Consider the following 26,904-nt stretch of genomic DNA (forward strand, 5'->3'; position numbering starts at 1 on the left):
GAAGCATAAATTTATGATTGCCACACTTTAGACGATAGTCAACAGTACTTTCACTAAAATAGGTCTCATTTTTAAAGGGTTATGAGGTTGAAAAGGATAAGATAAGATAGCAAAAATTAGGAGCATGACGATGACTAATGCTGAACAGATTACGTTCGCCGATTAGCTTCTAGATTGAAGTGAAAATCCTTCTCGATCATTCATAAATTTGCATCTGCGAGCAACTGTGTTGCTAAACTTCGTGTCATCTCGTTGATAACTCTGCAGAATTTTCCCTCACATCACTCTGACACGACAAATTGCGTTATCAATTAAATATATGACGATGGAAAACAAAACGACAAAACGATAAAACACAGTGATAACAAAACAGCTATATTGCATTTCATTTTATCTACCTGTATAAAATATTTTCATGCGCGGGTAGTGAAAGTCACCAAAGCTTCTCTTCCTTGGCAAAAACACACAATTCCATAAGTTCAATCAGGATTATCTTTTGTCCCTTTTCCTCCGTTTGCACTCTTCTCGACTGTGAAAGAGAATAGAATACGATATTTTTTGTAAATAATCTTTATTTCTTGCTGCTTAAGATTTATATTTTCTTCCTCGTCTCTCTTTAAAATTAAATATCTCTAATTTCTCCTTTGAAATTCTTCCCTATTTCACTTCCCAATTGTATGACTCTCAGCTGATTCTCGTCGTAAACTCCTCGAATAGAATTCGTGAATATAAGAATCGCCAGCAAGTGAAATAGTCCAATGGCAATTGATTTCTAACAAGATTTCACTTCTCTTGAGAACCTAATAAAAATTAATGTGAATCTTTAAATTAATTTTCTTTTCTACAATATTTACAAGTACTCACATCTAATGAGTGAAATGCAATATTTTTTCATGTATTGCAAATGATTTTCACTTTGATTTCTCCTTTTTCTCTTGTGTCTCCAATACTAATTTTCAAAACTTTTCACCTTTTACCCAATGAAAATCCTTTCCTTCTTGTTTCCCGAAATCAGTCTTTGTGTTCGTTTCATTTTTCACTTTCACAACATTACAATATGCCAATTCTCTTCCTCTTCTTCTTTTCCAGATCAAAGATTCTCTAGTTTTTAATTCAGTATAATTTGAGTAATTGACAGTTGGAAATATTTATTTGAATTGATAGAAAAGCTTTTCCGTAATGAAAATTGGCTGCAACTGTGTCCAGGCTAATAAAATTCTATGAATTCGAATTCATCATACATCGCATGCCATCTAGCGGCCGCGCAATGACATCATGGAAAGTTTTGGGAAATTTCTATGCTTTTCCTCAATTGATATTTTCTTAAAACACATTTTTTTGTTCTTAAACGCTCAATTGCCTGCTGTTCTTTTTTTGCTATTTCGCTATATAGCCTAATATTGTCAGAATCTGATCATTTAGTAAATTTTTATCGTGAAATTGACAACACAAAACTGACTAATTAAAAATTTCAATTATACTATTTACATCAAGTATTATATTATTAAACAAACTGTCTTTTTCTTCATTTATGTACATATTCAAAAAAGACTTGTTGGGCTTTTTTTCTGTGCATCTTCATTGGCATTTAATGCCGAATGAAGAGACAAGGTTTGTTTGCATTTCTAAATTTGCTAATTTGTGTGAAATAGGAGAATTTTCCTCTTGAATTTCTTAACACGATACACAAAGATTATCTCTCACTCTTCTTTCTTCTTCCCATACTTTGTTTTTACACAAGAAAAATAAGATATACCGAATCTACAAGTGAAATCACAAATTCCAATCCTCTCTCTTTCTCACTTATTCAATCTAGAAATCAATTGTTTCGCGACTAACAATTCTTCTCACGGTTTTTACTCAACAATTTTGCTTCATTTTTTTCCTCTTTTAATACTATTTCTTCCTCAATCTCTCATTTTAAAAATATAGCTTATCCTTTTGCATTTTCAGCGCCAATTGCATATCCATCACGGTGATCCTTCATTGTTTCGCTCTCCAAAGCAATCCGCTTCCCTGAATCCAAGAACGAAGGGGGGAGGAAATGCCCCAGAAAGGGACATAACAAATAAACGTATGCGTAAACTTAAAAAAGATAACGGGAGCCCTCGACTAAATACAAAACTACCTTAGTAGACTCTCAATTGGAGGAGATGTAGTGAGAAAAGTGGCGAATAAAAGGGGTATATTTGGTACGGCCTTGCCGCTCTCTTGAGACATTAAACTCGCTCTCATCTGCCATTCCAGACCTCAAGTATATCGTGGTTAAAACAGTGTAATCGCTCTATGAAACAAACTGCGGCGCGGAAGATTGCTCTTTAGGTGTTACACCGCTGATCGAATTGTCGTGTCGTTGACGAGTCGGAGTGGAGTGTGTTCAGATTGAGGGCACCATACATACCGGCTCCGGACATCGCGGGCAGCTCGCGAGGTTTCAGGCCGCTGCCGCCGATCTCCACGTCGGAACTCACCACCGGCAGCACATACCGGTGTCCCGTGTGATGGTCGCTGCTCTTCATCGTGCTCGCGCCCTCGGCGCCCGCCTTACTCCTGCCCGAGCCCACGGCGCCGGCGGGCGCGGAGTTGAACTCCCGTCCCTGGTTCGATATGATAAACTTGAAGAACTCATACGTTGACCAGCAGATCGCAGTGGCGGGCATCGAGTACAGCACCCTCGGCATGAGACCCTTGAAGAATCCCGGCGTTCCAGCTCGCTCGTAGATCTGCGTGCGAATAGAAAAAAAGTGGAACTCATTAGCAAACACTTTACATACAGAGTTACTGGATCTTCTATGCATCTTCATTAGCATTTCTACAGTTTTTCTCAAAGGACAAGGTTGAATGAAATGGAAAGTTGTGTACATTATTCATTACTGAGAGACATAGAGTACAAACAATCCCAGGAGAAGCTAAAAAATACCCTAAGAAACGTAGTGTTTAGGCATTCCTTTCGTCGTTACTATCTTAACCAGTATATCTGAATAGTTAACAGCGCACAGGATTTTATCGGCAGAATTGAGTTGCCTCAACAAACTTCCAAGGAAGCATTTTCAAGGGCAGACACGCGTTTTTGTTGAACTCATTTCGATTAATCTTCCCTCCAACTCAACACTCAACATACACACATCGTATCGATTTCTCCCCGTTATCCATCAACGCTAGAAAGTTTGTTGTCTGAGCCAAAGCTTGAAAAAATGCATGTTTTCACATTTTTCCATCAACAAGTCAGTGTAAAAAATTCAAAGGAAAATTGTGTACTTGCAAAACTGACCTCCAACTGCCACAAGTATCTTTTCTCTCACTCACATTAGGAACATCTATCTCAGTTCTAATTAAGCGAAGTGTGACATCATGAAAAATTAAGAGGCGGCTAGCAAATGGAGAGACACTTAAAAATAGTGGTGCGCAATTGTCAGACCAAAAAGTAAATTTTCCGCACACACTAAAAAGCCAATATTTGTATCTTGTATCTTGACTAGCCACTTGACTAGCAGAACATTGATAATAATGTGGCTATTTTGTCATCAGTGATATGGCAGTAAAACCACAACGACCCCGTATCGTCTTCTATGCAAAAACTGATAACTTAACCAGAATCAACACGGTCGTATCGCGAAAATTACTCTTCAATTGAACAATGTGTGCGTTGTGTGAAGAGGCAAATTTGTCAATTCACGTGAAAAGAACAAATCCCTGCTATAATGCCTCAATGCCTAGCTCTCAATTGAGGCTTATTTTATAAATCAATAGCTGAGTTGCCATTTTGTCCAATGACCCTCGCGCGCTCTCTTCCAACTCATTTGCATATGAGAAACATCATCATTGTTGCACTTCATCTTTCCATCCTCATACTGATTCTAGGAATCTTATCAGAACGGTTTTCCTAGATTTAGCATTGTTTGTTTATTCTTTAGGCTTAAACAGTATTTATTTTGAGTCAATTTGATGGCCTAAAAAGCAATTAAGCCTCCATTGCTGGTGTAGATAAGAAAATGTTGAGATTTAACGCGATAAAACTAGAGTTTGTATCTCGATATGGTTGCGTAGGATTAACATTACATATTTCTCTAGATTCATTTCGTTCGATATCTTGTCAATGAACTCAAAGTTCAATTCACTTTCCAGGAAATTGAACAGTGATAAGACATATTATAGATCAAAGAAAATTGGGCTATCTCAACAATGATGAGTAAGTCAAATAATAGGAAGTAACTCCAATGCTTTTAATGTTACTTTAAAAAATAGCTATAAAAACTTGCATTGTAATTCTGGTGAGTAATGCGATAAGGGGTAAAAAGTAAATTCACACACAGACACACAATTCAGCTCTTAAAAATGAATTATCATTGAATTTGTCCGCCGCCTCTGACGCAATTTCGCAAGTCTCACATGGAATTTGGTTTTATTTTGGAATGTGCTCTCTCACTCTTATCAATCACAGAATACTCTAGATCAGTGTGAAAAGTGATTTTGGACATTGCCAATTCAATATTTGCGGCTTTCGCCGGTTTCACAGCGATAACTCTCCCAAACTCGCGACTGGATTAATGCCGTGTAACATTGGCAACAATAAAAATTTCCAATAATCACAGTACATTTCGCAGCGTCATGCCAGGTAATGCTTATGTACATTTCCACGCTGTGCTCTTGCCTCTCCGCTCTTCACGCCACATCGCAAGGTCAACCGTCAACACACCCACAGTCTCCATATTTTGGCAAATCTCTCTCACCTTCCTCACGGCATCCGCCATGCCCTTCGTGGTGCCCACGCTGGTCTCCTGAGTGTTGAGCAGTGTCTTCACCACGTCGAGGGGTGTCGTGAGTGCAGCCGCCGCGGCGCCCGCCGCCCCGCCGGCAACCACGTGCACTGGTGGATTGTAGCGGTGCTCCTTGTTGAGCACATTCTGGAAAAACTCATATGTGGAGAAGTGGATGGCCTGGTAGGGCAGATTCATCACAAGCTGAGTCAAGTACGAGCGGTAGAAGGCCTTCATGCCCTCCGCCTGGTACACGGATTTCATGCACTGGATCACAGAATTGTACGGCGAATTGTACATCTGAAGCCGCTGTTTTATCACTTCCGTCGGATTCGAGATGGCATCGTGGATCAGAGTCGCGACAACGGCCGATGTTACTGCGAAAAGGGCGGCGAGGAAGTGAAAAGCAAGTTAGCGGATATCGGCTGTGACTTGTGCTTGAGGATACTCACTGTAGTTTAGTTGGTTGTGAGGAGTTACTCTGGATAGGGAGGTCTTGCAGTATTCGTATGAGGCGAAGTAGAAGGCGTGTGCCGGTCCTGCGCCGGCGACAACGGCTCCCATTCCCCTGACAGGCCTACAAGAAGTCAACAGAATCACATCAGACTCTAAACTGAACGCACTCGAGTTAAAAAACCGCCTCAAGATCAAGGCTTTTTTCGCCATTTCACACCTATTGGGTAATTAAATTCTTTTAAACTGCAAGTCTTGATCTTGAAATCATGACCTTATTAATCATGATCTTATTTGCGGCATGAAATCCAAGTATTCATCTAAAAACAACTTCACCGCCTTCTAATCTTACGTGATTTACTCAGAAAAAGTCCCCAGAGCAAGTGACTTTTGATAAAACTAGTATTATTTCTCCAACGGGGATTCCCATTGAGTTCAATGAATCAACCCATTTAATTTATTCATCTCCGTTAGACTCAAATCGCATGCAGTCTGAAGATGTTTTGAAAAGTCACAAACAAATCAAAGCCAGCTGTGGAAATCTGATAATACGGTCGTGTCGGATTACCTGAAAATTCCCTCCTTCTGGATCATCGTGGTCATCGTGGACATAATAGTGCTGCCCTTGGTTACCGGAGACAAGCTCTGCATGCGGGTCTGGAAGCCACGAGAAAGAGAAAAAAACAATCGTTATCAGAGGCACTATCATTCCTGGAAAACGTGGTCTCTGGGCGGCCCGAGGAGGTTTTATCTTTACGTGTGGCGAACAATCACAAGATAATGGGCAAAACTAGAGAATCATGGTGAGGAATTCCTATTGGAGGGCTCACAGAGTCTTGTCATCTCGTGGTTTCATCATCGCGTCTTCGGCTGTGTGCACAGAAGCCGAGGAATGTGGCTGGATGTGGGGAGAAATTGTTAATTTCTTTAGATATCGTCACTTTTAGTGAATGGCAAAATGTTGACGTCACACAAGTTAGGTTAGGTCCAGTATGGAAAAAATTCTTCCAGGCGACACACTCATGAATATTCCAGCTGCCGATGAGTGCGATGTCGCTGAATGAGACGGGCATTTGCATAGTGCGCACGGGACTGGCGAGGATCAGGCCGGAGAGCACCGATTTTCCTTGGACTTCCCATGAAAACTTATGCAATCGCGACCAACGACTTTCTTTTCACTGTTCTATTTATAATGAAAGTCACCAAATTATCCACTGGTGTGCCCTCATTCGCCACTCCGTGGGCCATAGAAGTCAGCGCTGGTGCTCCCCGTGGCCTCTTCCGGCCCCTTCCTGTCCAATTACGCATTATTTCCCAATGGATCGCCCTGACAGGGGGCGAATGTGAGGTTATGGTTCAATCTTCCGGACTCCCGACTCTGTTCTTCCGTGGGCGCGCCCGAGTATCCCACTGCCCACCACCTGACCCGCCGTCCGGTTACCTTCACTGAGTCCAGCGGGTACATGATGCAGTGCTCCAGGACACCCGCTATGGCTCCTGCAGTCATGTTGGTAAAAACACTCGTCGTCGGAAGCTGTTCATAGTCGTCGAAATTCATGGTTCACACTCGCTGTTCACGATGAAGTGCAGCTCGAAAAGTACTTTACAATATTCCCCGACACTCTTGCAAATCAATGCAAATTCACTGAGACATGTTATGCGAAATGGAAGAAGTCACCACGCCAGTTTCCCTTCGACTCCACTGACAGAATTTATTTCACCAAAACGCACTGCTTCGGCTCCACGACAAAAAATACCTCACACCAGAGCGAGAGAAGGGCACGAAAATCCATGCGTTCATCTCGCTCACTCGCGATTTTGCGATACTCGAACCCAGTGGGCCGCCAATAAGATTCCAATTGCCACTATCCACAGGGTGTGGCAATCGGCCTGCAGAATTGCAAAGAATGAACGAAATCTTCCAATGTAATTCAACGAAATGAATAAAAGAAAACATTTTCACTATGGAAACAGAAATTTTATGTAAAGAAGTGACCACTCTGGTTCTTGGAGGAGGAAAATAAAGGCAAATTCTTTTTGTCATCCAATTTCGTGTGCCTACAGTAGCGCTTCTCGTAAGCGGAAAAATTTGAATTGGAGCCGAATGTAACCGAACGCCACTCGTGCTTGCAAGTCACGATGCGCGAGTGTGTGAGAAATAGTTTGAGAGGCAATAAAACCTGAGCAAAATTTCTTGCCAAAAAATCATTAGATAACAGTAGTTTTTTCTCCGCCTCTCGCATATGGTTAAATTGCCATTCGTCATGAGACTGTTGTTACCTTGAAACATGAATTTAGCCCAATAATTGAGGTATAAAAGCGAAAATACGGCGAATGAGAGAAAGAATACCGGCGAGAATGCTCAACAAGTGTTATCACTTCCGGCGCATTCATTGCACATTACTAGAAAATGCGCTCATTTGGGTTGCAATCTGACTTGATTAGCATTCTCTTGATAAGATTATCGCGATTGTCGCCAATTGTTGTTTGCAGTTTAGCCGAATCAGTTGACAAGGATGGATTTAGTGCGGCTTATTTCGCATGTTTTGTGTAAACAAACCGTAATTCACATTTTTGCCTTGCGAAAAATCTCTTGGTGAGCGAAAAAACATTTCTGGCAGTTTTTCAAGATTTTTTATGTGACGGAAAATCTGTTTTTGAAGAGATCCTAAATCATTAAATAGTTTACCATTTCTCTCGCTTTCAAATGGTTTTGTGCAGCATTTTATGTACTTGTTTTGCTTGTTTATTCCAAGTACCTTCTTTTGAGATTCATATTAAAATGTAATGGGAATTAAATGGGTTACAATCACACAAATTGGCCAAGTAGAGTTATTTACTGTTGTGCTTCTAAGAGTGGTAAAAGTTGGTTAAAAGGTTTCTTAGAATTGGAATTGCTGAAGCCTGTATTTGTCACACGGTGCACAGCAGAGCACAGAGAAGGACTTCTCTGGCTGTTATCGAATACCTGGTGCAAAGGTAAGGACTTACCGTGGGACTTACAATCATCCTTTCTTTGATGCGAAATCTCGAGGTAAATTGAATTGATTGTTGTTCACTCAATAGCTTGTTCAATGTGTAGTTTCTCTCAAGTTTGTTCATTGGAAAGAAGGATTAAACTTGTTTGTTGAAATAAAAATATATTCAATTGAACACTTTTACTCCACAGAATTATGTTTTTACTCAACTTCGCACTGCTGAACTGAGTCATTGATAGTTGTATAAAGTGTTTTATTTGAATTTCTTCATCTACAATTTCTCTACATTCATAGAATTTTCATTTATTTTTCTATTGTGAATATCTGCAGCATGCAAATATCTGTTCTGTAAACTCTCTTCAGGCGAACATGGAAATTTGCAAAGCTTCTGCATACGTTGGAGTTCAATCTATAGAAAAATAATGAAAATTTCTCTCGCATTGCAGTTTTGAATGTGTTCTTCACAGGAAATCATAAAGTTTTTCTGGATTTGAAGGGTATTTGAAGTGACATTAGAGGAAAATAGAACAGTTTTAGGCATAAACGTGAAGCTCAAACTTCTTTGAACTCATGCAAACACAAATATAGTTGTAGAATCTGAAATTGTCAAGTTCTCAGAATTATTGGATTTGAAGGTGTGGTGAAAAGCTCTCAATTTAAGGCACTGCGTGGGCGTTATGTAATTAAAAGACGATTCTGACTTACACTTTCAGGGATTATTAATAGGAATGCAGCGTATCCGTAATGCTCTCCGGGACTGTCGTAATCACAGGACACCCACACTTTCAGCTGAGCTATACGCACAAATTAATTCACCGCGGATTTGTAGATATATTTAATCAGTTAATTCCCACTCACGCAGGCTCATTAACTGTTTAGTGTCCTCCTTTTAATTGACATCAGCAGTATCAACTTCTTCATTACTGAGCACTGGGGCTGGCGTAAAAATTGATTTATCTCGCAAAATCACACAATAACACACATTTTCACGCTTTTCCGCACATAATAACGCGTATAAAAAATTAATGCTTAATATTAAATTGCTATTTTAGCGCGGGCTTGTGCTTAGCATTTGGGGCATTCGAGGCATTCTCGGGTGTAAATGGTCGAATTTCGTCGAGTCCTCAAAAGCACGAGCGGGAATCATTAAATGGCCACAGCGCACATAAAGGAAGATTACGCGGTCGCTTCACTCAGTCCAACACAGAGTCTTAATGGCCTGTCCCTAATATGTAGTGCTGGAAAATGCCTGAAGGCGCGTTGGGTGATTTTCAGTAAAATTAAAAGATAAAAGTCAATCCGAACGAGGCTAATTGGGAAATGTCGGGATGAGTTGCAGACCTTTCGTCTGTGGATTATTTGTGTGGACGTCCTCTCAGAGGATCGATAAGTGACTGGTCAGACTCTATTTAACACCGAATGACCATTTATACCTCTAACTGACAGTGACGCCTGAGCATTGTTGCACAGTCACAGACAGACTACAAATAATGGCAATTCCTTCTACGGGGAGAATTTGATTTGCATCACGATTCCTATTCCATACTCTTTTATACGTCCATTGTCATAAAGTTGAGAGACACTACAAGTTGCTAAATGATATAATTTCCTCCGTGCTAAATTCACCAGACATAGTGTCGGAATATAACGTGAGAACGAGTGGAGAATTTAAGTTCTTCCATTTCATTTCGGTATGTATGTGAAAAATTTCTCATTTAAACCTGATACTCAGAATTTGTTCTAGAGTAAATAGCGCAGAGAATGGGGCTTCCTTCGTGAATACCCTCTGCGGTGGAAAAAAGAATGTCCTTGCTATAAATAACAGGAAACCACTCAATTAAGTGTTGTTCAAAATTTATGTTATTTCTCTATTGTTTAGAGGAAAACATGAAATCCATTTCGAGCTCCACATTGTTGCGGCCTCCTTTCGCAATAAAATTGATCTTTTAGGAAAAGTGGGCCCTCCGCAATGTTATAGTTTGGAAATGCTTATTCACATTTCTCTGATGTGTTCCTGTGAATGTGTGTTGAGATAAAACTTTCAGGAGACTTTGTGAAAATTGCTCTGAACTGAGAAACTAACAAAAACCACCACATACACTTGATTACTCACAAAATGAACTAAAAGAGCAAATGTCCACATCAAACTTTTGCCACATCCAATTGAGAAACTTTCAATTTTGCCACCAACGTTATTTAGCAGCTCGCCTAATTGAAATTATTCCTTTTTGACGTTTAATTCAAAGCGATTGGAAAGCGCCACAGCCCTATAATTAGTGATGTCTGCACTTATCTCCGTCACTCCGACACCGAACGTCCATGTCGTGGCGATGCGAGAATCCTTGCTGGTGGGTGAATTTGCATAAACTTTCCATCCGCAGCGAGGATGAGGGGAAAAGAGATAAATAAAGTGCCCAGTGAATTATTCTGTGGGAGGAATTAGCTTCGGATGGGCCAGTTAAGATAACTTCTCTCGAACGCTGCGAGGCCAATCGATATTTATTGCCGTGGTGGAATTTTGAGGTGTTCAAAATACCGTGAAACACCGTCAAAGGAAACGCGAATATAAATTGGTTAGGCGGAATTACTCGCCAGTTTAGTTGAGATTCGGGATGATTTGTGGCCAGAAAATTCATGCCATCAACACTGGGGAAGTAAATTCACTCTCATCTGTCATAATATGATTTTATTGCGTTATAATTAAAGTCTTATATCTTTCATTCAATCACAATATCTCCGTGAGTAATTCCAGGATGCCTTGTGTGAGGGAAAGTACGGCTCAGAGACTATAAAGCTGGCATTTTGAAAGAGATGCGGGTTCAGGTGGATAGCACTTCTGTTCAAATCCACCCCGTGTTGCAGAGAGACCGTAAAATCATAGAAAATGACATGAAAGGGGGAGAGAATTTTCTGTACTCTGAATTGCTTAAAGGCTTAAGTTGAGTTGGTTGAGTGCGGTAGTTGGCCGAAAAAAGCCAGTGTTCGCCAATATGGAAGATCATGTTGGGCGCTGGATTTATTTACTTGAACAATTTGCGATGCTCTTGGTAGCAATTTACTAGCTAAAAGCATGTTTTAAGCATGGGTGGAATGTATGATAAAAATGGATGAGGTGCGAGGGTGGAAAGCATTTCCACCATCAACATATATGTATGTTTACTTGTAATATCCATTCGGCTCCAGAGACTTTCATTAATGTATGTCAGTTCACGTTCATTCTGGCAAATGATTAGTCAATTTCACTCTAGAGGGAAGCATAAAAATATATGTGCGCTTTCATCTACACATGACTCACGTATAATAAATTGGCGGAGTGATATCAGAAAGGCTACCATGTGGATTTCTTGTCTCACACACCGTTTGAGCTCTCTGGGAAAAATCAACATTCGCCCATCTAATCCTTATTCAGGCATAAGACGAGGGAAAAGCGCTCAGAACTCACGTGGTGCGAAATGATGTTTTTCCCTAAATCATATAGCAGAGCCTGACTAAACATTTTTTGCCATTAGCATGCTGTGGAAAAAAAATATCCTGTCGACGTTTTCAGCGTGGAACATTGTTAAATCATTGATATGTATTTCAAATGCACAAAAAGTTGCTGCAATTTATGCATACGCCAGAAGTGGGAAAAGAGGAAAACTTTTGCATCTGCATCATTCATTTTTATTAAAATTCAATAAAATACACAATTTATCCTTGTTTTATTTTCCACCATACACTATCTCAATTTTAATACTAAATAAATTCATTATTCTCATGTAGTCCTACATATTGTAGATGCATATAAATTAATGGGTAAATAAATAAAACCATATTCGTTCAACACTTTTGTTCACTTTGTATATTCGTATTACATTGATGGACATTAATTTGCCAGCATATGGCATATTCACAAAATAGTAACAAAAAAATGTTTACGCTAATGGATTGATTAAATAAAACTCGTGCTTCGGTATGTAATGCAATTATTTCAATTTTATGAAATTTTTAATACTGACTATATTGATATTATAATTGCTGTTTATCCATTTTTAATCCAGTAGCGCAAAAATACGAACTCTTCATCATAATTTTTCATCAAAATCTACCGCGAAAGAACATACTTTCGTGGTACATTTCAAACTGACCTACTTCGCGACTTTCCAGCTCACTTTTGCAGAGAATCCTCGAATCATGATCATCATTTCATTGATTTGCTTGACCATCAGCCATCCCTTTTATTGCCGCATTATCAAAACTGCACGAGGTTCTGGAAATACACTCGCTTCTCTTTGATTTCAATTCAATTCCATGAAACGTGTACAGAATTGAGTGGCAGAAAGTTGTGCTGAAAGCACTTAATTTTGCGTCACTAATTAACATTTAATGCTGTCTTCTTCCCAACCGTAAATCGTATCAAATTCTCTTTAGGAGACACTCTCTCCACGCACTCAACTCGACACGTTGTGAATTTAGCATTCATCAATCATGATGGTCATTGTAAATCAATGTCATATTGTAATTAACCGATTTTAATTGATATTGATTCTCAATAATTCTTTGTCTGCCGGCCTTCATACAAGCTGGTCAAATTTTCAGCGTGGAAGTGCTGGAATTTCATGATTAATAAAAAAGTTTGAAATTTTGTTCTCAAATGAAAATGCAACTTTCACAATTGACATTCTTCCTGCACTTTTATTCCGTTGAGAGAACTTGAGAAATGACTCTTAAATTATATAGAAATGTTCGCCAAACTACAATATTTGTCATTGGTTATATTAAATTTACTTTTTATGGAAATACTTTTCTTTACATTATTTGCTTTTCTCGTCTTTCTCCACGTGCTGTTAAGTAAATCTATGCTTTGTGCTGTGATTCTTGTGAATTTCAAATGAAATAATGATACAGAAAAGTTATAATCCTGCTAAGTAAACAATATTTCTGCTCATTTTCTGCAATCAAATTGTATGAAAAAGTTTTCTCTTGTTCCATGTCATGAGCAGAAGGGTGAATGGAATTGTATTGAATTGATGGCAATGGCAAAAAATGGGAGCTTTCAGACGTTTCAATTAGCGCTAATATCTAATAAATTGATATTATTTCTTGTGATTCACTTTACTTGAAAATGCACGGTAACACGATGAATGCAAGAGACTCTCGGCTTCACAACTGAATTTTGCATTTCATTTTCACCTAATGAAGTTTGCAACTTCAGCTCTGTGTCTTGCCTCTAAATGGAGGTAATTTTATTTCACAATAATAAAGGTGCACATGAAAGACAGCGATGCTACAAGTATATTGAAAGTGTCTCTTTGCGTGGTATTTTCAAGTTATCAGGTTTGAGAAATGCGAAATTTCTCCGCCCACACATCTTCTACGAGCAAATTATAAGTGTGGGTGGCAGGATTCAATATGCACAAGTGTTAAAAGGGTTTCTACACTTCGTTGCTGAATGGCTCATTCGTTTTGTTGTCATCGAATTCATGCACGGACAGAAGGAGCACGATGATGAATTGATTAGCACACAGTCTGTGCAGGTGGTGCAATATTCATATTTTTCAGTATAGCGAACTAAAGCAAATATTTCATCAAGAGAGCATGCACAGTGACACAAGAGGCGTTCATTTTTCCAAAGCACTTTTCCGTGAAGTCGTGCCTTTGAAGAAATTTGCGACGCTGATGGAATATTGTCAGGTGGGTCAGATTTATTACAATGTTTCATCAAAGACATTCTTCCTGGATGAACGCCCCCTGAAATGTGCAGAAGAATAGAAGAGATGACAAATTATATTTACTCTCGTGACATTGGAGGGACACTGATAGTTTGAAAGGATGTTTGCTTTTTCGCCAGGAAATCCATCCATGTAAAATAAAATATTTGATATTTATTAGCACCAAAAGTGATATTTAGTGTAAAGAAAAACAGCAGTCATTAAATTATAAATCGTTCCTAATTTTCTCCTTTCGAGTGTAACGTCGATAAAATTGTAATGTTTGATAATTATATTTACTCCACATGCGCCACCACTCTTTGTCAAAATTAATTTCTTTCACGCCATGTGAAATGTTTCTCCCCACCTCAAAAAACATCAATATCGTCGGTTGCGCGATGAGATGATGCTTCAGAAAATATGTGATTTGAGATGATATATTTTCTAAAGCTGATCAGCACTCAAAGAAACCGATAATGTCATCATCATATTTTGCACATTGAATTCAATTATTCCATGTGCAAAATAGTCACTACTCTTTCTTCGATATATTTACACATTACAAAATACTTACATATGCTTATCTCCTACAAGTTTACCTCTAATCTGCGGAGCGGTGTGGTTTTCTTGTGGAATTCACGGAGTTGGGGCTCAATTCAGGGAGAATTCCACACGAATGCAGTTTCGTCTCCACAATTCTTAGCTTCAAAATTCATTGACTATGTAACATTTACCAAAATGCCTCCTCACTGTTATTACTGACGCCTTCTTTCCCACTTTAGGGATGTCTCAATGCAGCGGTGTTAAAGAGTTAATCTACTTAGAGTCCTAAATACTTTAAGATGACACAATTGTTTTCTCCCTTATAGATATGATTATATCCTAAATTCTGATGTTCTCTAACTTATATATACAAATATTTAACTATACAGATTCAGCTTCTGAATTACGGGTTTTCATCAATTATACATACACATATTATACATAATTCAAGTCTTTCAACACATCTCCGTAACGCAATTTTATATTTGCCTAGATTCTCAAACAACACTTCACTCATATGCTTTTGGCACATCTTGGGGGATATCAAAGCAATATTTTAATTAAATTATGATTTCTCGTCTGTGCAAAAATAATAAATTTTTCATAATGCTGTAAAAAGTTAAACCAACATTCTCTCTACATGTCATTCTCACAATTTATTTGATAGTTGACACCTCTCTGATAGGATATTATTAAGATTTTTATTTACTGCGGTGTGAATTGCAAGCAATTTATTTGGTGTTTATGGCTATTTTGTACTCGTAAAAGAGAATCTTAATTGAATCAAGAATTATCGCTTCTTGTTGGCCCAATTGAATGGTTTATTCAAGCTATAAATTAGCATATTCATTTAGGCGGTAGTCAAACTAAATTTAACGCTGTGGATTTTTTCTACATTCCGCCAATTGAATCAAATCTCTCCACCAACTCATCAATATGTATGAAATCATTTGATCTGTCGAATGACTCAGAAGTCCTTTGCCCACGTTGTGGTGCAAAAATACGCGCGGTGCCGATGAAAATGTTTCATATGGCGACTGTGAAGGAAACTTTGAAAGCAACGAAAAATTTTTCACATCACTTTGCAAAAACTCAAACGCTGCTGAAAGCTTTCAGCGCTCTATAAATCTAGTTTTTGTCCAAATTTATATGCTAAACTCACGTGACATGGGAAAGCTTAAATGTCACGGATATTTTTCACAAAGGCTTATCCATTGGAAATTGACTTTTTGTGAAATGTGACTTCAATCGGAGCGCCGAAATGCTGAACTACGCAAACCAATTCTATGAATCATTCAAACACAAAAGTTATTGACAGAACTTTTTCACAGAAATAATTTTCCCCATTACTTACCAATTTGATTTTCACATAATATTTGCCTATTAGTTGTAAAATTTTTCACATTTTCTATTAATAAAAAATATATTCCTATCCTCAACTTTGATTTCCATTTAAACATAACAAATATCTCCAACGCTAAGATTAGTAATATTTCATGATATTTGGTATTTGAATGTAAGAATTTCTTTCGTAATTTACTAGAGTGTTTCATTACTTATTTATTTCGTTTTCATTTTTCCTCCCTTATCTTGTTCGCAACATCATGTCTCTAAAGTATTATAAATTAATGTGTAAAAAAAGAGAACATGTTGATTTTTAAGCAACATGAAATGTACATTCTTTGAGAGATATCATTATTACGCCCTAATTCTAGACGGTGTCTGGAATGCTGCCCGTCCTTGTAGTTCTCGTCGGCAGGGGAATATGATGATGTCGCGTGGTGCCCGATCTCATCATTGGTCCGCAGTACATTATCTATTTTGGTGGGAAGAGAGAACAAAGAGAAAATCCTGTATTATTTATTTGGAAATGAGAGATTATGCGAATAGATTTGCAGAAAATACGTTCTTTCATCATTTATTCACATTAGAAATGTAACAATTACAATTGCTTCCGCCAACGTTTCCACTCCCACGCACAATCTCACATATTTATCTTTGGCTCAGTTCTTTCTTCAGATGCCACACTTTTATTTACCAAATTGGGCGTGGTCGATTAAAGCATAATTCCTTACTGATTTTCTCAGATATTCGAACAAAACTAATTAACACGTTACAAATTCTCTGAAAGTATTCTGCATATAATCCCTATTAATATACGCCATGCATCACCACAAAAACCAATTGCGATTTTCTGGGAAATCTGATCAGCCACCACAAGTGTTTTAAAATATGTAGTTTGTACACAAAATGTAACCAACCATATTATCCGAGAGTGTGACATAAAGTTTTAATTATTGAAAATTGTTTGAATTCTAGGAATATCAGAGTGCATTCACGCGAGGGAAAATTGGATCAGTTTTATCAGCAATCTGTATAATGCATCCCAATTGTGCACTATATTTACACATCAATACCTATTAACCATGCCGGTTTCTAGGTGGGACAGATTATTTACTAATTAATTTGCGTAAATCGTAATTTAGCTCTTTCACTTTGCCCACCGCATTGATAACCAGCTGTGAAACAACAAATGCTTTGTGACCATATAATGTCACACGGTAACCGAGAATTTGCGATATAATTAGAGCCTTTATGTCATGAAGCAGGAATGAAACATATCATATTATAGATACGCCTACATTTCCAGCAACACGGAGAAATGACTTTTTAAATGTTCTGCAGCGTTCAAAACAAATTCAATATAAAATTGTAGTATTCCGCATATTGCTTAATTAATTTCTGCCGTTTGCTCGGGGAGGTCGGCAATGAAGCCGGCGGCAGCCGCACACAAAAGAAAAAGAAGGAAGAATAAATTTATTTTATTTTATTTATTTAATGCTACAAATCAATTCTACGGCTGTCACTTAAAATAATTACACCTGTGCGGTGCGATAGATTGATGTGTGGAGTCTAATTAGAAAAATCGATGGAGCGTGTATGAAATTTCTCATAAGCTATCCAGGCGAAAAGGATGCGTATGTACGTGTCACAATTACGGACAGCACATATCGTCATGTCATATCACGCAAAATTGAATGGCAACGCGTGGAATTTAAGATAAATTCATAATTTCCCGAATCTGATGAATATTTCACAGGACGCAACTTCCTCCATTCATTATGGAAATTAATGTAATTACAATTTTTTTGCATCTACTCCAAATTTACACGTGGTATCAGTTTTATGAGTCCGCCATAAAAATATTACACACAGCATCAATAAACACACGCGATGGAATTCGTGAAAAATTTAATGGATAATAAAAGAAAATGTTTAATAAATATGCAGAAGAGATGAAATGAAAAGAAGCACTTTAAATGCAATATTAATTATTTATATTGGCGAATAAAGTCATTAAAGTAATTTGCTGTATGAGAAAAATTATGTGGATTTTTGTGCGTGCGTAAAAAAAAAGAACTGCATACGGGCGACGATGTGTGAATGTTTATTCTCAGCGAGTAAAAGCGCGTGAAAAGTGTTCTGTGTACATATCCAATGTTTGTATGATACACACATTTTACTATATGCTGATGGGTATTTATTCTTTTCTTCCCAATCCGCACCAAATGAGCCATGTATATTTTCCATGTTACTATTTTTTGCCACTGACTATAATTTTTGAGATAATAATAAATCGGCAATTGTTTACATTTTCCGTGGCCAAAGGCGCTCTAACTTTCGGCAGTACAAAGAGATTAGGAAGACTTCCATTATGCATGCGTATTTATATATTAATACGTGAAACACACTGAGATGAAAAGACACCAGAGAATGTTATGAAATTCTTGAGTGGTTTCTACATGTTCCCACACACATTTCAGTATCTCGAGAGTGTATATTCGAGTTAATCAGATCCTAATGCAAAAGTTTCGCGTAAATCTCGTCACAGATGACTTTACTCAATTTACTTTTGATAACTTTGCGTGCGAAGCTCTGTATATGTATCATATGTATCTGAAATGATTTATAGGGCATGAGAGTTTACTCTGCCCTTCAAATTCTCTGGACTCTGTCACTGACGACGTCGCTATGGGAAAATATATTGGAATCAATTTTTCAGGTGTGCTTCGGAATACTAAAGAGCCACTGAATTGTCGGCATGTCGCAAGCTCATAATTCTATGAATTTTGTACATATTGTGAGATATATATTAAATTTATTGCATGGGGTTAGTGCGGATAAATTGTCACGCCAGGAAGAAAGGTGGGAAATTGACAATATATCATCACTATACATGTGTAATGCAGCGATTTGTCATATTTGCAATTGACTATCCATATGGAAGAACGCAAAATTAGGTCATGTAAAAATGTACTGAAGCTTCCTTCGCCTTCAGCCGATGTGCGTTCTGTGCTCGTGTTGCCGATGGTCAGTCCTTGTGACACTACTAAAAAGGTCCATGATTTATGAGGCGGCACCTCCGATGTGACAGATTTTGCTCCAAAATTTCTACCTCGCTAATTCTTGAAAATATTAATCGGACTTGACATTCATTTTAGCCGAGGGTTTCGTTTTTTGCGCCCTTCCGGCGAGGGTCCGGAAGAGAAATCATATCTTGCAAAATTCCCACTGTCAACAGCATCAGCCTAAGTCCCAATTTTCCAGCCGGACAGACGCTGCGTTGTTCCACCCTCTGTCAATGTGCGACTGTGTGAGAACATTCTGTCCATTTTTGAGGTCTACATATGATTCTCATCATTTCACCCTATGGTTTGGTAAATCCCTGGAAAACATAAGCCCAACGTCTCCCTTGACGCCTTCGAGAGACATAAGTTAAAGTCACACAAATTTCTCATTTGATTTGCAAAGCTCAATAAATCCACGCGATATAAACAAACATTTCCGCCCTCCCAAAGAATCGTCTTGGAAGTCACATTCATTGATACATGCTAATTCCCAGCATGTGTCATAATAATTAGTTGTTTGCCTTCTGGGGGTTGTATTATCATATCTCATTCTGAGCAGGTTGCCAGTTGTTTCGTATATGCATATGTATTCGGCACATTTGTTGAATACATTAGAGAGTATCTAACACGCGTATCCGTAAGGCAATGGTGTGAAAATTCACAAAGTACACCCTCTTTGTTTATATCCCCAATTAATAGGTTCATCATATGCGAGATTCATATTTCACACATTGCCTCTGCACGGCGATAACGCCTCTCCCTCGGGCCATGCTATCGCTCCAATCAATTTGATAAAGTGTGAGCAATAATGTGGACCATTGCTGAGTTATGATCTGCTTGTGCCCTGCGAACTTTCTTGTGCGCCACCAGGGGTGGGATTATTCAGTAGACTTTTGCAATAGAATTTGACTGCCTCGCTCATAAAAAGGAACAGGGATGAGGAATGTCTATTATATATCACACTAAACCATATCCAAATCGATGTGCTGAATAACAATGAAGTGGAGTATTTCTCAACACCAGCATGAGCTTGCGGTTGGAAGGACGACAGTGAATGTTGACGAAGAAAGATAAATAAGCAGATGTGTCTGAGGTCTGAGTAATTCCCAAATTCGCTTGTGATTGTTGTTAAATTGAGATAACTACATATATTATTCGTCTATTAATTTTCCCAAATTCTGAGCATGTTGCTCTTCTGTTACAACAAACATCTCATTGTAATTTGAGCATCGCATCCAAAGGAGCTGCAACATCGTTAGTCAGAATATTCTTGCACATTAGCACGCCTCGGGAATTTCTGTGGCGCTCCTCTTGCTATTATGCTTAGCCACTTGTTAAGAATTCTTGTTTACCCGTATTAAATTTGCTCCAAGTATTTCATGTTTCTAATTTTGAGCGAAATTAATACCGCTGTTGTTTAAAATCAAAAGGCCATGCATGTAAATCTACGATACTTAGTAGTTCCTGTTTAATGCTAAACACCACAAGCACAACTCTTGAAAGTGTTTAAATTTGTTCAGTAACACTCATCTTCAGACCCTCAGCCAAGCATCTTGTTAAGGATATTATTTAAAGCTCGTGTGGCATTAAGGATATAACACTGAGTAGTAAATGATGTTGAATTTCACTTTTACTAACACACAATTAAATGCTTCGTGTAATAAGAAAATTACTCATTTAAATTGAAATTAAGAGACGCCCTTTTGCCATAAAACCAACCGTATAAACTGCTTCTCACGACTAAATTAACACAATTCCGGGAATGCTGAGAAAACACCGCCTTTTGTATAATTTTGAAGGATTACAGACATTAATAGCAAAAAGTGGGTTGAGCAAGTGAACTAGGGTAAATTATGTTATGTAGACCTGATTGTTTGAAAACACTATAAATTTCCGCAACCCTTTTACTCATTAAATGTTTGCGTGATTTCACAAAACACAGTGGCAGCAAGGCATGGTTATCACTTTATTTAAGTTCCTGCAACACAATGTCTATAGAGTGTTAATTTTAGTAATTACTCACACTAAAGTTCATTTACAGAATTTCCAGTATAGTTTGAAGGTACTCAAATATAATTTAAAGAGTTTTACAATCTTTACTTTAAATTAATGGCACGGTTTTCTTTTACAAACGCTCCAACTTTATGGATAAATTACAAGAACTTCTTTGAAGTAGTAAGAAAAATTCTCAGCCATTTTCTCTTTTATTCAGGCGACAATTAATGTCTAATTAAGTCTAAGAATTTATTGCTTTGGCGTTGTAAATTCTTTATCAATATCAGATTCCTTTCGGATAAAGCTCAATAAGCCATTGCTCAGGACTTGGCTCACGATGTCGTTATACCTTCTTAATTAGTCCACAGAGCTTTGTCCAACCTTCTATGTGTTGAGGTAATACTCAAGCGAGGCAAATGTTTGTCAAGGATACATTTGAACCATAATCTGATGGCAGGTAGTTGAAGGTTAAATAAGTCACGGCAATGACAAGGTGTCAAATCACTGAGCACAATTGTGTCTTTCATAGGAAAAGCTTCATTATATACATATTTCAAAGCTTCATTTATTATTTCTCTCACAACAAAGCGATCGTCCCGAAAGCACCATTAGTTTGCCAAGTCAGTTAATTCGTAATGCAGAGGAAATGAATGTATAAGTACTTTAACATTCAGCATTCTTCATAACCTTAAAGATATGCGAGATATATTTACTGCTTAAATTGCTCGAAAAGTGCTTCTCCTTTGTTGATTATTCCACATATTTTATGTCTTATGCTTTAGAAGCATTGAGACGCTCTTCTCTGTGTTTCAGCAAAAGAAGTCAGTGAAGCGAGCGTACTATGCTCGTATGCTTCTCACTTCATGTGAGAATATACAATAATCTGTATGTCATTTCTCTTGATTAAATTCCATAGAAACTGAACGTGGTTTCTCGCGATTATCCATATTTTTCCGCCAAAACAGGATTGTTTTCGGATGAGATAAGAAGAACTCGCGGTGGGAAATGTTCTCTGTATATATATAATTGTTTATAAATTCCATCGCCTTTATTGCTCTAAACTGCGAAGTCTATGCGTGAGTTAACTCCACCTGGGCTACATATATACTAACACGCGATGGCCAAAAAATTCTCGCATTTATGCTTTTCGGGTGAGAGGTTGAAGAAAAGCATCGCCAAGAAAAAAAAAAACTGCTGAAATATTTATATTGCTCCAGGGCTTTACACGCCTCTTGTATTCTTAGGGGTTTTCATGAATACAGAGATTGCAGAAAAGGAGTATCACGGGAAAAATTGTGAATTCTAAGGGAGGAAAATGGTACCAGGCTGAATATGAATCACTTTGCTAATTATATTCTCATCGTAACTCACAATTTCTGGTATATACACGTGTTCTTCTGCTTATGTTGTCCTTTTTTACATTCTTGGAATTATGTACCATGAGAGTAAGTTTGGGACTGCTTAGGAATCCATTCATTTGCATGGTAATTCTTGTGAATAATCAGCGGAAAAATTATGCCATTCCCCCAAAAACTGCCATTTGTCACGGATAGAGCTTTAGTGTGATATAGCACGACATTTACAGATGTACTTGGTAATCCATGCCACAGATAAAGACTGGGATAGTACGAAGAGAATAAGAATATCATTACTCCGCATAATAATTTTCACAAAATCAGAGTCAATGGTACAATAAATGAAAATTTTAGGGGCAATCCATCTCGCCGTGTTCAAGTATGTGTATCTACAACAGAAGAAATTACATTACAATGATGAATGAGTACATTTGAGAAATTAAATAAAATATTTCCGTATATATGTATGTTCTGTGAATTATTGCGCAATTGAAATGAATATTTAACATGTTTTTTGAGGGTATCTGAAGGAATGCCGAGAAACATTTTCGCCATAATTTAAAATCATACGTTCGGTTGGGCGGAGTGAAATTAATTACACGGAAATGGACTCACTTCCATGCAAATATTGTATCAAGACAGCAAGTAAAATTGTCTGTAGTTTAATTTAATTAGGAAATCCACTCACGCCAGAGTCAAGATTTCGCCTCAGCACAAGTTTTATTCCTTCCCTGGGATCTCCTTAAAGGCGCGCGTGATTGTGATGAGGGGTTAGATTTCCATATGCTCCATCCACAGACGAGTGAGAATTGTAATAACAGCGCGATATTATCCCTTTAGTAATACTATAGCTTGTGGTGCGTGCCACGAGTGCGAACAACTCAGCATCAAGCGCACAAAGTTTACAATAAACAAGACGTGGGTGAATACAGATGATCAACTTGGAGTGAGAAATTTTGTGTTAAATAAAATATTGCTATTTCCTCATCCCGATTTTCCCTCTTATGTGAGATGCCATCAAGAGATGATATACAGATATAAAAGCTTTTCGCACTCGACTTATCGTCTCAAAGAACTGTGATGTGTGTAAAATTGTGTGGACAAACGGCGCGATGCACATTTTCAAAATGGAATAACACCATAAATATTGATTTAATGTCCCGAAATTAGCATTAAATTTCACAATAAATGATCCCACTCCGTCATAATAAATGCCTTATTGCGTAAATTGTGCAAAATATGAAATGCTTCGCATTGGAAATTTCTACCGAACGAAGAATTGAATTCATCTTGAAAATTCATTAATTAAAAACTTTTCATATTTTCATCTTTCCCCCAGGGCTAAAATGGCACTTTGCTACAATTTGCTATACATTTTCTGATATGAAATATTAATACTCCGACCTTATGGTCTATATGGAATCAAATATTTGCCAATGATTGAAAGTATAATTTTTGCATGAAAAAAAAAACTAGGAAAGTTTGTGTGTGTAATTTGGCTAAAAGCAACATTTGGCTCGGTGTTCTATTTGCAATTTTTCCATTAAAATGATCCATTTTGGAAAATTAAACTTTTCCACTTGCATATCATTTAATTTGATTTATTATTATATGTGTGTGTTTGCCCACAAAATGTTGTACTGAAAATATGTATTTATTTAATTCAATGCCTGAACTGGTGATTTGAGTACACATGTTTATCATCACTTTTGCTTGTTCTGCGTTGGTAACTTTGTCAGTGTGCATGCTTTTCATAAATGGTTCATCACAAAATAAAATTGCTCACTTGCGCCAAATGGCTTTGTTTGCGCACATGAATTGAAATATCAACACCATGTTGAACAATTAAACGGAGCAAAAATAATAAATATAGCACTGAATGTGTGCTCACCTTTCGAAACGCTTTTCTGAAATTCTCCGAGAGAAATGCATACAGCACGGGGTTGATGCAGGAACTAATGTATGCTAACACGTGAGCGGCAATTTGGAGAGATATTTTCAGGTCCGTGTCTGCAGTATACAGTTTGGTGCTCTTTAGAACTAATATCACCTGCAATGACAGAGAAAAAACACAGTTAATTAACTAGAATTTCCCAACTGCACACCAAATCTACAATTGGCTGGAGGGTTTCATCGTTTTTTTCGTCATTAATGCGGCTCTTCTTTAAATAACTTTCAACATATATTCTCAGATATATGAAAAATCAATTGCTCTGGGCAGGATTTCAAGCTATACATGTTGACTAATAAGAAGATAGTTGGGCAGCAATGCCAATTAACAAGTTGGCTATTAGACCGTTAGGCGTTGGAGATGCTCCAACAGTAAAAACGCTGACTATGTGTTATGCAAGTTGAGCCTCTTTCGACCCAACTTTGTGCCAAAGAACGTGATTATCCCCCTAACCAAGTGGATGGTAAGCATTTTCTGCCACAACCATGATCACATATGAGACATTTTAATAAGTCGCCCTGCAATTCACAACCACAACTGAGCCGTAATGTGGTGGAGAGTTATGTGGTTGATAATGGTGTTCATGCCGCCAGGAAATTACTCTTCCAGTTATATGTTTATTTTGATGAAAATGCTCTCTCTCACTCGCTCTCGCTCTGCCCAACCAATGATGATGAATTTGATCCCAGGGAGCTTTCGCTGGACAAAAATATCGCCTTGCCACCACTCACGAGCAGACTCTTTTCTGTCTCTAGCTCGCCTCTTCAAAAAAAAAGAGAGAAAACTGTCAATCCCGTCAATAACCCCAGTGACTGATGGCAGTATCATCAAAACAAGCATCGTCCCCCATACTGCAGATGTTTGTCTCCGGCCCCCCACCCACGCGGCGCTCTTCATTAATGGTGTCTGATGCTCAAGAGTGATGGGTAATGGGTGTGCGAAGATGTATACTTAATGGGTGATCCTGCGAGCGGAGCGAGACGCAATGAAAGTGCCAAATTTTACTAGGTGCGCCCTGCTCTCTGATACACCAGTCAATCGATAATGTTAAGTACGCTTTGTTGGTCATGTTTTCGTAATTAAAGTGGGCGGCTTCTAACATGGGGTTCTCTGGCATATGTTTTGATAACATTTCACTCCAAATTCCAGACCGTAGGTTTGAGAAGTTCATTAGCAGCCGGCGGTCAGGAGGATGAGGTGCTCATATTAGATTGTGGCAATGCAGTGCGGCGAATGGATTTAGGAGGCATTTTATTGCTCTATTACACCCATACAGTATCATATCAAAATATGGATATTCCTGGAGTATCAATGTGCAGAGAGGCAAGGAATATATTGCCCAATAAAATGCCGAACAAGTCATTTTATTATTAAGTGTTGAATACAAGAATCTCTGACTTCTCACTCATTGAATCTCTTGAACGCCAACACATATAGTGCTGGATCGGTAGTAATTCTGTCCCTACACTGAGACGGGACGGAAGCACTTAAATCCATCGAAGAGTCATTACTTTAATTCTTCTGCACAGTGTGCGTGGGAGATGAGGAGGAAAATCCTAATATAAATAGACATAAAGTTCAATATTTACTGAATGTATAATTTAATTCCTCTTATTTTGCCCAACATGCAAAAACATTATACATTTCCTGACATTTTCCATAAACCAGAATTAGGACAGAGAATTTTTCTACGTCGTCCAGTGCGAAAAAATGTTCATAAAATTTTTCTCTGGCCAAACTTCCCAGACGTGCGACGATGTCTTTAGTGATGCACGGGAGGCAAATAATTAAATTTTCATATCCTAAATAGATGGTGAGTGTGTGTGTGTGTGTGATGAAGATAAACAATTTTCATGGGGGAAAACAAAAATGTTGAAAAATGTAATTGCTAATGGGAACATTTGATGACGACCAGGGAAGATATTTAAATTTGAAAGGTAAACTTGAGCCCGAGAATGAAATACATAAGCGATATTTTCCACTAATGATACTGTGACCTACTTCAAGTCTCTCGAGTCAGCATAACTTCCCATACCTTAATTATATTGTATAACAGCTACTCTAAAAAAAAAACTTCAGCCCATATTAACACACCTCATCATTTTCTCGGCTAATTTTTCGTGTCACGTTAAATACGTCAAAATTTTTTATTTCTCCTCTGCGGTGAAAAGGGAAAAATACCTCAATAAAAAAGTGCCCAACACAAGCACACCCTTCAAAGGTAAGCACACCGCGAGTTATGTAAAAATAACCAACTCTTCACGTGCTCAAATTGGGGGCGTAATTCGAAATTTCTTGCGGAAAAGTTTTCACTTTCCACAATACACCCTTTATCATCTCCACACAAAAGTTTCCCATTCACTCCCGGCAAGTGTTTTTCTTCAGAAGAACATTATTGAATGTTGGTTTGCAACATTGTTATTTCATTTTAAATTACGTTGCTTTGCGTGTGAATGATAAATTTTATATGTACAAAACAGCTACATAAATAAGTTAGCGTGACTCTGCTATGAATAATTTCAAATTCAGGTGTTAACTTGATCAATTCATTTGCAATATGTATAAATGATGGACAAAATAGAATTGATTTTGACGTCTAGCTTAATTTTATTACCCAACTTCAGCTTATAAAATTATACTCAACCGTGACAAAGGAAACTTCATTAAAAGCGAAATTGTGAAAGGATTCTTCTGGCCACTAAGCATTTTTTGTTTCTCTCTGTTCCCGCTTTTAGCTAAGTAAGTGAAAAAAATAGTTTTTTTTTCTACTGTT

The 26,904-nt window shown here is 37.8% G+C and overlaps 2 protein-coding genes across 3 annotated transcripts in view; both read right to left on the bottom strand.

Annotated features, from left to right (window-relative positions):
- Positions 1-402: 402 nt before the first annotated feature.
- LOC132264742 (mitoferrin) lies at positions 403-6,971 on the bottom strand. 2 transcript variants are annotated; one of them, XM_059765042.1, is made up of 6 exons: positions 6,652-6,971; positions 5,779-5,867; positions 5,210-5,334; positions 4,731-5,134; positions 2,402-2,723; positions 403-529 (listed from the first exon to the last, which is right to left on the bottom strand). In XM_059765042.1, the coding sequence occupies exons 1-6, from the start codon at positions 6,766-6,768 to the stop codon at positions 480-482; spliced, it is 1,107 nt and encodes a 368-aa protein (XP_059621025.1). In that variant the 5' UTR covers positions 6,769-6,971; the 3' UTR covers positions 403-479. The 2 variants fall into 2 exon arrangements, with proteins under 2 accessions (XP_059621025.1, XP_059621024.1); XM_059765041.1 differs by lacking the exon at positions 403-529 and having other exon boundaries at positions 954-2,723.
- Positions 6,972-11,835: 4,864 nt separating this feature from the next.
- Positions 11,836-26,904, bottom strand: part of LOC132264843 (allatostatin-A receptor-like) — a 44,519-nt gene continuing 29,450 nt past the window's right edge. Inside the window, exons 3-4 of the mRNA XM_059765172.1 lie at positions 24,072-24,230; positions 11,836-16,237 (exon numbers count right to left, since the gene is read on the bottom strand). Of these exons, the coding sequence (XP_059621155.1) occupies positions 16,133-16,237; positions 24,072-24,230 (264 nt within the window). The 3' untranslated portion in view covers positions 11,836-16,132. The remainder of the gene's footprint in view (positions 16,238-24,071; positions 24,231-26,904) is intronic.

The sequence above is a fragment of the Phlebotomus argentipes genome, unplaced genomic scaffold (genome assembly GCF_947086385.1).
Source record: "Phlebotomus argentipes unplaced genomic scaffold, Phlebotomus argentipes genome assembly contig_2, whole genome shotgun sequence".
In the NCBI taxonomy this organism is placed as follows: domain Eukaryota; kingdom Metazoa; phylum Arthropoda; class Insecta; order Diptera; family Psychodidae; genus Phlebotomus; species Phlebotomus argentipes.